The sequence below is a fragment of the Paramormyrops kingsleyae genome, chromosome 24, assembly GCF_048594095.1.
Source record: "Paramormyrops kingsleyae isolate MSU_618 chromosome 24, PKINGS_0.4, whole genome shotgun sequence".
NCBI lineage: Eukaryota > Metazoa > Chordata > Actinopteri > Osteoglossiformes > Mormyridae > Paramormyrops > Paramormyrops kingsleyae.
In genome coordinates, this window is record NC_132820.1 from 12,210,997 (window position 1) to 12,221,057 (window position 10,061).

Sequence of the window (10,061 nt, forward strand, 5' to 3'; positions counted from 1 at the left end):
TTAAGGATCCGCGTTGTTCCGCGAGGATCCAGAGAGCAGACAGAAGCGGACCGTAGGGCGTTATCGCAACTCGCAGACACGGGAAAAATCAAGAAACGTGTCATAAGTCACAACCTTGCGATTAAAGGCGCGGACACACCCAGGATGCAGGATAGTTTACTAGAAATGCAACTGAAAGACAGAACAGCTGGAGGGATATTAGCATATTCACACGCTGAACTGTTTACATGCTACAATGGGAGTTCAGCTGCTGGACACGTAACTGATCAGGGACGGTATTTTTTTTAAACAGTAATTAGACATTACAGCAGCTGAATGGCCAGAGCAGGCGTTACTGACTAAATAAAACGGTTCCATCAGTTCCTGTTTCCAGGATGGTGAACAAATAGATAACGATTAAGTAAGTAGCATAAGACACATGAGTAACAATGATAAACACTGCTTCGTTCAGCTTGAGTAATCCCCAGTTATGCGGCACATTCCTCCCACGTTGAGGGCAGAGTAGGACGTTTCTCTCATCTCGCTAACCCAGTGGTTCCCAACCTTTTTTGGCCAGTGACCCCATTTTGACATCACAAAAATTCCGCCGACCCCATATACATTTTTTTTCCCTACAATTAGTTTTTGATCATTTTTGTTATACCGTGTTGCAAATACAGAGTAGCCAGATTAATGCACAAAGTCACATTTTACTTCCCCTCATCACATGTACAGTTAGGCGAGCTTGTCTTTACAAGGCTGAAAATTAATACTGAACAATTCCTTAATGAATTAGGCCTATGGGGAAAAAAAGAGCTACTGCAATATCTTAAACTGGCCACAGTGTGTAGTATTATTGTCTCTCTCAACTCACCACATTTAATGGGGTGACTGAGCCTGCACACCTCACTGCAGCCTTTCAAAGTCAGGTGCTGTAGTAGACAGAGCGCATCTCATCACTGACGTAACATCCAGTCGGGAACGGCACTTCGACTTAATACAGGCAGACAAGACGTTACCACACAGCAAACATTCCCGCCTTTCTTCATCGCTTTCAATGATGCTAGTAAACCCATATTGAAGGAAACTTTCGTCGTATTTTCTCTGTCTTTCTGGTGTCTGTTTCTCCAGTTCTCTAACTGTCTTTACGGTGCCAGGCGGGCAAAGAAATCTTTCCCTTTTGCTTTTCTGTTCTGGCTGCAACTTTCTTTACTGTTTAGACAAGCGAGGGAAACTCCAGTAGCTCATCAGGTGATCGTGATCATTTTATTTGAACTCATATTTATTGATATTTATGAACGTGAAAAAATACAGTTGTCTAAGATTGTATGTGGTGTTTTAATCATAATTTTTAAAAGAATAATAATTAGTTGAAAAAAAAAAATGTATCAGTATTTTTTATTTTTTTTTAAATCAACTACTAGACATTTCAGGGCACCCCACGTGGGGGCGCGACCCCAAGGCTGAAAAACACTGGGCTAACCTCTGACCTCTAGTTTTGTAACAAAAAAGGTTAAAGGGCATTTGGACAGAGCCCAGCAGCCGCAGAAACAGAGGGAGGGAGATTCCTTTGGAGGGCTGAGAGAACGTGCTGGAGATTAGCCACAGACACAAAATTAGCTTCAATTCTGGTAAACAAAAAAAATGCATGATATGACTTTCCGAAAAAACGTTTAGAGGATTACCAAGCAAATCTGTGTACCTGCTTTTAAAAACGTTACAGCACGGTAATGCTTACCAAAAACAACTTCCCTTTATTCATAACAGCATAACATTAGTAAATATTAATATATCATACAACTCCTTCAGTTTCTCCAGATCCAGACCAAACTCAGACCTCATTAAAACCCAACAGATTCCATCTTCACCTAAACGCACACTGTCCAAGAAGCAAGTCAGAGTGTGTGTACACAGTGTGACCACACACAGGACAGGCACTCTGTGTGTGTGTGTGTGTGTGTGTGTGTGTGTGTGCATTAGAAGCCCAGGGGGTTTGGGGTCACGACTCCCCCGTTCTCCACCAGTGCTGCGGAGATGTTTTTGATGTTTCTGTAGATCTGTTTGCTAGAGCTGGACCTGAGCTCCTTCATGTTCTTCATGATCCTGTCATGGGCCTAAGGAAGAGGAGGATGGACGAAGAACTGGTGAACAAAACAGGCGAGATGATATCATACCCAGCAGCTCAAGAGTTTCAGCCGCAGGCCCTGTACTGGCCCTGCTGTTGGACCTTTGAGCCGGGTGATCATTCACAACTCCCTCCAGCTTGAGATAAATGCATCTGCAGAGCAGGTATGACGAATCAAAGCATGTGAAGGAGGACGATGGGATGCAGGCCTCACCTCCACACACCAGGTCTCACACAGGATCTTCTCATGCTGGGCGGAGGGGAGACCCTGACTCAACGAGCGGGAAGCCCTGGGAAATAGATAGGAATCATCACGGGGACGGGGATGGGCCGCAGGACCGAGAACCAGACGGGGGGGGGATCGTCACAGGACTGGGACGGGCCGCGGGACCGGAGACCGATAACCGGACGGGGGTGACCATCAGACTTCCAGGAGAGGAACAACAGCAAGGTGCCTAATCGCTAAACCATATTCTCTACATCAGCCAGGGGATAAAAACGTAATCAGGAGTAACAACATGCAAGTGAAGTTCGGGATCTTAGCGATATAACACTGAATGATGTGACCATCAGTCACTGTGATGTGGTTAATCACCAGGGCTGTGTGTACACACACACACACACACACACACACACACACACACTACCTAGAGAGCACGACCACCATCGCGTAGAGGTCGATGGCTCCGTCCGCCACCCTCTGCAGCACCAGCTGTTCATCTGGAAAGAGGGATGGGATTGCTATGACAACAGCAGGGAGCCACGGCATATCTGGGTGGCTGCATGCTTTGGGGCCCGGGATGGCCCTTTGGCGCCCCCTGGTGGTGAATTGTGGAGCTGGTCGGGACACAGGCTGGCCCTCTTACCGATGATCTTCTTGCCGTGTTTCAGCAGCAGCTCCTCCACGGTGAGGCCGAACTGCTCGATGGCCTTCACCACCTGCGGTGGGGACACCCAGGGTGAGCGGTGAGGGACAGGGGAGACGGTGAGAGGACACGGTTTGGCAGCAGGCGGCTAAGGGCCACAGGGGCCCGTCTTACCAGGTCCCCGCTCTGGGCAAGATCCGGATGCACGGTCCCCTGCAGCGTGAGCCCTGAACCCAGACCCGCCTTCCTGCACATGCAGAAAAGAAGCACGGTCACATGACCTGCCCTGCTGGATACTCGCAATGCATGCTGGGAGTGTGTGAATGCACTCACCTCCTGACCCTTTTGCCGATCTCTCCTGTCAGCAGTCCCAGGTTACCAACTGGGTTCTTCAGCGCCTTCTGCAGGCCCTTCAGCTGATTTCCAGCATTCTGCCGACAGAGGACAGGCCTTCATGTCATGTGTCCTCCCCCGATAGACCACAGTGGGGTGTGCGTGCGCCGCCCGCTACCTGGAAGCCGTTGAGCGCCACGAACAGCCGCAGGATGTCGTTGGTCCCCTCGAAGATCCGGAATATTCTCAGGTCCCTCATCACCCGCTCCACGCCCGCTTCCTGAACACGGAAGCGCATCAGCCAGGTGGTGATGGGGACTCGCACGCATGCAACACGCACACGCCGGCGACTCAGTCTCACCTTCATGAAGCCCATGCCTCCCAGTATCTGGATGCACTCGTCCGTCACGCCCCAGGCCGCCTCCTGCCAACAAAGACCCACCACCAATCAAAGACCCCCAGATGGGGAGACCCCCTCCCGGCACAGCCGGCACTCTATCAGGGGTACTTACGGAGGCGAAGATCTTGCTGATGGCGGCCTCGATCTGGAACTCCGAGGCCCCGCTGTCCATGTTGCCGCTGACCATGTAGGCCATGGACTGGGGGGGGGGGCAGGATGGAATTAGAGACCTGCAACAGTGACACAGGTGGAAGCCCTAAGGTGGCATGACGACTTGCGGCGACTGACCTCAGCGACATAGTGCAGCATTGCCATGCGCGCCATCTTCTCCTGGATGATGCCATAGCTGTGGATCTTGTTGCCAAACTGTGTCCTGTTGACAGCGTGGTCCACCTGTTATTGGGGGGGGGGGGTTCAGTGTGGGAGGCATGGGGGGGTGGAATCGTCCTGCTCCTCCGCTGGTGCCCCTGATCCTGTCTCCCAGGCACCACCAGGGGGCGCTGTAGCGAGACAGGCCGCTTACCGCCTTGGCGATGACGCCCTTCATGGTGCCCGCCAGTGCCGCCGCCATGCCGAAGCGCCCGTTGTTCAGGATGTTCATGGCCACCTTGAAGCCGCCGCCCACCTCGCCCAGCACGCACTCGGCCGGCACGCGCACGCCGTCGAAGTACACCTCAGCCGTGTTGGACGCCTTGATGCCCATCTTCTTCTCTGGGGGGCCACTAGGGGGCGTGAGGCACGGGATGAGGGCAGGAAGGATGGGCACAGGGGATGGATGATGGGGGCAATAAATAAAGAACAACCAGAGAGTGCCATTTACAAAGGAAAACATTACAAACAGAAACGATGGTTCTGTCACCCTCCACCTTCAGCTCCTCCCCAAATCCACGCCCCCGATCCCCCCCCCCCCCCCCCCACCTCGTCACACCGCCGTGGCCCCTCTCCACAATGAACGCCGTGATCTTGTCCTTCATCTCCCCGGTCTTCTCGTCCTTCACCGCAGTCTTGGCGAACACGGTGAAGATCTCAGCCAGGCCGCCGTTGCTGGGTGACACGGAAGCAGAGAGTCACACACGTCACTGCAGCATCACATGCGCGCGTGCGCGCGTCCCGGTGATGGAGCACGTCCCTGCAGCATCATGTGCGAGCGTCCCGGTGATGGAGCACGTGCCTACCTGATCCAGATCTTGCTCCCGTTCAGGGTATAGTACTTCCCGCAGGGCGAGGGCACGGCCGTCGTCTTGATCGACGCCGCGTCCGAGCCGCTCGCCGGCTCCGTCAGGCAGAAGGCGGCCACGTGCTCACCTGCGGCGAATGGGTGTTACCACGGCGACACAGCAGTGCTCACCGGTGAGTGTTTATGGGAGCCGGAGCTCCGCTCTGCACGCTCACCCGAGGCCAGCTTGGGGAGGTACTTCTCCTTCTGGGCCTTGTTGCCGAACAGCAGGATTCCCTTGAAGCCGATGGACTGGTGGGCGCCGAGGGTGATTCCCACGCCCAGGTCGTGCATGCCCACGATCTCCACCAGCCGGGCGTACTGGGGGGGGGGGGGGGGAGAGCAGGGGGTCCCTGTCAGTGTCCCTTCCAGTCTGACGGGGCCATGCCCATAAACCCCCATCAAGCCCTCCCTCCGGACTCCCTCACCTGCGTGTTGTTGAGACCGAGCCCCCCCAGGTCTGTGGGAACCTGCAGACCAAAGGCCCCCATCTCCTTCAGCCCCGCCATGGTGGTCTCCTCCACCATCTCCAGGTTCTCATTCTTCATGGGATCGTTGACCTCCTTCACACGCAGGTGGGGGTGTGTGGGGGGATTAAACATGTGCCGATTACTGAGAGCTGTGACTGTGGCGTGACAGTAAATGAAATTAATCTGACTAAGAAGTCGCATAATGAAAACGCCATCAGTGAAAAGCCACTTTAGCATTTCAAACAAAAATGCGGAAACAGTCACATGACCCGTCAGGCTTTCCTTTGCTTTTCGAATTATACTGCATAACAAAATGCTGTGCAGACAGTTATACCACAGAGTAAATCATGACGAAAGAAAAATCAAAAACACTTACAGTGAAGAATCTGGAGACAGGGCCAACCAGCTCTCTGATGAACTCTGACTGCTCCTCATTTAGCACTGCGAGAGGAAAATCACAGCTGTTACGCAAAGCTCATTCTCCAGGACACTAAGAAACATGGGTCCCTGAGCAAAGCACCATAAGGGACACTGCAGTGTTTCCCCCTACCATTATATTAGGGGGGCGCCCCACCCCCCCAACGGCACCTCCCGCCGTTGAAGGTCAAGTTAATTATTATTTAAATTTTATTTTCTATATAGCACCAGATCACAACAGAAGTCATTTAAGTTTACATTTGTCCTTTTATTAAACAAACTTGTCTCGACACGGTCGCGTGTTTACAATTCTCCTCTGCTCTCTGTACCGCGCATGCCGGAGTTCCGCCCCGATGCACGGGCACAGACACGTGCGCGCACACACAGGTGAGCAGACTCCCACCAGCGGACAGAGAGCGCGCGTCGGAAAATGTGTCGCGTCAACCTGACCACCCGAAAAGCAGACAAAAATATCTGCGTTTTTTTTAAACACTCCAAGCTATCAGCTATCACTTTTAAAGCCTAACAGTTAATTTATTTGCAGGTCAAGACAAACATCCGCAATAGGCTGCAAGGAGACCATCTTGCAGCCTGCATGCGGATCTCAATGGGCCAGACGTTTCTGACTTCCCATATCAAGAGGCTCTGGAAACGTTCTTCCAGAAGCCCAGAGAGATACACTGCAGTGACAAAAGCTCCACACTTTGTGGATGACTGTCATAAAATAAATAATTGCTCTGATGTTTAGTTCAGTTGTTATATTGACTGTTGTCATTAAAAGAAACACATGAACAGCATGAATCCTGCTGGTGTCCGTCTGCCCCCCCCCCCCCAAAAAAACACTGTAAACCTAGGGGAAACACTGCACTGTCTCCAAAAAAAAAAACTCCACTGGATTAATTCTTACAAAACCACCTATGAAGTTATGCGGCAGACAATGCGGCAGAAAATGCGATGCACTCCACCCACCTGAAGGGAAGGGAAAGACCTGGGCAGTGCTTATCTGACCCTTGAACATGTTTACAGCAAAGGACTTGGATTCCTAAGAGAGTATAACGGGACATCAGAAGTCATTAGAATAACTCATTCACACATAACAATCGCTAATGGGACACCCCCCCTCCGCCCCTCATCTAGACTCCACGGCTACGTATCAATGCGTAGACTCAGACGTCCAATTGCTACCACTTTTACTTCTTGCATTCTTGCTCCCCGATAGTCGCGCGTCAGCAACATACCAGGCCGACCGGTTTCTTCTCAGCTGCGGCCTTAGCAACGGTGTCGCTGGCAACCGCCGGCTTCTCCAGAACTGCCTGGAGAGGAGAGAGACGGCGAGAGGGGAAGAGGGATGATACGGAGACGGAGGGAACGGAGGGAGATGCGGGTGACGCGACAGAGAAATCATCCCTGCGTCTTGCTGAATAGCGACTGCGTGTCCTGGCGCGTTTGCAGGTATGCAGAGGTCAGGCTCCAGAACGGAATCTCTGGCAGGACACCACAAGGAGAAAGCGGCGTGGAGCCAGAGTGGCGACAAACAGATCAGCTGTTTATAGCATCCAAAGCGACTGCGACCTTGAACTGTAACCCACATGTCTCACCGGCTTCCATTCCGTTTGCTCTTACAGATGGACCACAACACAAAGACTATTTCTGCAGTCCGGATTGCGATCAACTGTGCAATAAAACTGTAAAAACGCTAACACTGTAACCTGGAAGAGTCAGTGATGTGTACAGACAGGTTAATGAATGATTCTTTCCATAAACACCACGAGTGCTCATCTGGATTCAACTATCACCATGTCCCTACACAATAAGCTTGATATTGCTCAGGTTGAGCAATATGATCATTATGCCTCTGTTCGCAAACAACAGTATTATTACTATTATTAAAATAGAGACTTCATTACTTTTATTTTTTTACATTAATTTTATTTACGTTTATTTAACTTGATTTTTTTTTGCCAGTCTTATTGAAACAGCATTATAACTACCTGACTGAAATTTCAGCACCATAGAGAATACTCATTCAGTCTCGGTTAATTAAGGACAGACTTCTGACCTTTAAATTTTATTACAATGAACACTTGGGTGTCTGTAGTTGAACCATTACATCAGTCGTACGTCCGACGTACCATTCATTCATTCATTCATTATTCATTAATTAATTCATTAATTAAAAGGTTCGGTCAAGGCAATGTGGATAAAGATTTCGTTTGCATCTATGGAGAACGCTATTTATGAAAATGCGCCGACGTGGGTAAGAGCGGAGACGAGTGCGCGCACGCCAGAGCACGCCGCCACCTTCGGCCCACATTGCCGGGGTCACGTGAGTCGCGCCGCGACCTTTCCTCCAGTTCTCAAAATGAAACGTCACATGGCCAACATACTGTAAATAACAATTCATTGACGCAGACAATTACTAAACCAACAGATGCTTTAAAGATATTTTCATCTGTTTTTAGTATAACATACCACTATAATACTCTAACAAGAAAGTTTGCCTTTTTATGTGTCTCCGAAGTCGGTTTCATTCTTCTTAAACATACCTCCTACATAACATATTACTTATTATATTTCCGTTAAAAGAGGACGGAACAATCAAAAAGCTAATCCTGTCCATTAGCTTTACCAAGTGAAATACAAATAAAGGTTTACCTCCGCAGCCTGGCTTGCATAGAGACGGGCATTCTGCAATGCTGCTACGCCAAACGGCCGTTTACACCTAAACAGAAACAAAATAAAGCAACAACCGCTTTTTATTAATTATTATTACTTAGACGAATGCTTTAAAAGACAAAATCAATAAGGGGATGTCTCCATTACGATGCTACGTGGCCGAATTGCGTGAAGCGAATTACCCAAAAACCATAAACATCAAAATTACTGAACACTATGGAAACGGATAAAAAGAACAGAAACGCAATTTCAAAAGTAAAAAATTGTAATTCTGTAATTCTAGTATTTTAAGCGCACGATCGCTTTAAATACTTCACAGGAAACTGGGGGGAAAGCAGACTTACCCGGCTAAGGAGGTGGGAAAGCGGAGAGCAGCACCGCAGGAAGCCGGGCTGAGGCTCACTGTACGCAGCAGAAGCATGTTCAGCGCTACCGGATTAACGCGTCCTAATGCTCAATGCGTTAATATACAGCAGCCAGAATAGATGCCGAACTGATCACAGTGTATTTATACCGCGAAACCGATCTGTTTCTTCGCACTGGGCTACCTACGATACCTCCGCCAAGCACACGCCTTCTGCGGGTTACGTCATCACGCCGCTGTACGTCCTTGACCTAAACAGCATAGATATGGCGCGACTAGAGGGAAACTATATACTTTTAATTTAGATATTGACATCTGTACCTGATATGTCTAGCTGTATATGTATTTCTCGTCTTTATCTTAAGGTCCGGCAACTGAAATCTCGGAGAACTGTTTCCTAACCCGGTCCTTAATTAGGAGGCCCCCAGACAGTCTGTCACGCTGGGGACGTCACCATGTAAACAAACGTTTGTATCACAGAAACTTAAAATGGCACAAATGAAAATTTCAACGGCACAAATGATTGAGTCAAGTTTTGTTAAAATCTGAAACATAAGGGGGGGGGGCAACCACGCAGCTGCTCCTTCTTTGCGCCCACAGACAAGAATGTTACTTGACTTAGGCTAAGTGGCACGAAATATTATACTTGCCTAAAAGAAGGAATCAAATATCATCTCAGATTCCTTGACATATTTTTCACCTGCCTTGAATTTCACTATTTCACTGTAAGCAACATGTTGTTAATGTTCTCAGTGTTTGCAGAAAAAAAGCGACTGCAAACTGCACCAAAGCAAAATACAAATGTTAACTGCATACTTATCTCTGAATGATCTGAGGAGAAATCTGTCACTGTTGATAAAAATGCAATTTTTATATGTAACATTTTTTTCCCCTCAAAACCAAACATTTTGCCACAGACACGTTTGTCCATGTAGGGACAGGCTGGCGATCCCTGGTGCCAGCGGATCGATCAACGATTTTCCCATTAACAGTTTTTCTTTCGGATCCGAACACAACGCACGAACATGAAAGGGTCGTAGAAGAATGGAAGTATATGGTTTGCATTTGTAACCAACCCCTCCGCAAACCCCCCAGCGGAATACTGGCCGCGGAACGGGGTGAAAATCCCTAAGCTGGAAGACTGTACTGCGTCGTGTTAAGCATGAATACAGAGTGAACTGGACTAAAACTATAAAGGACGTAAGGTACGTGATA

General features: G+C 49.3%; 1 protein-coding gene across 1 annotated transcript; it reads right to left on the reverse strand.

The window, feature by feature from the left end:
- Nucleotides 1-142: 142 nt before the first annotated feature.
- acadvl (acyl-CoA dehydrogenase very long chain) lies at nucleotides 143-9,073 on the reverse strand. Its single transcript, XM_023845099.2, has 20 exons — nucleotides 8,827-9,073; nucleotides 8,462-8,528; nucleotides 7,045-7,119; nucleotides 6,776-6,848; nucleotides 5,766-5,830; nucleotides 5,348-5,482; nucleotides 5,096-5,240; nucleotides 4,879-5,008; nucleotides 4,622-4,747; nucleotides 4,227-4,425; nucleotides 3,992-4,096; nucleotides 3,816-3,902; nucleotides 3,665-3,727; nucleotides 3,482-3,583; nucleotides 3,304-3,401; nucleotides 3,145-3,217; nucleotides 2,971-3,043; nucleotides 2,752-2,824; nucleotides 2,319-2,394; nucleotides 143-2,093 (listed from the first exon to the last, which is right to left on the reverse strand). Exons 1-20 carry the CDS (start codon nucleotides 8,901-8,903, stop codon nucleotides 1,956-1,958), a joined length of 1,980 nt encoding a protein of 659 aa, XP_023700867.1. The 5' UTR covers nucleotides 8,904-9,073; the 3' UTR covers nucleotides 143-1,955.
- Between the last annotated feature and the right edge of the window lie 988 nt (nucleotides 9,074-10,061).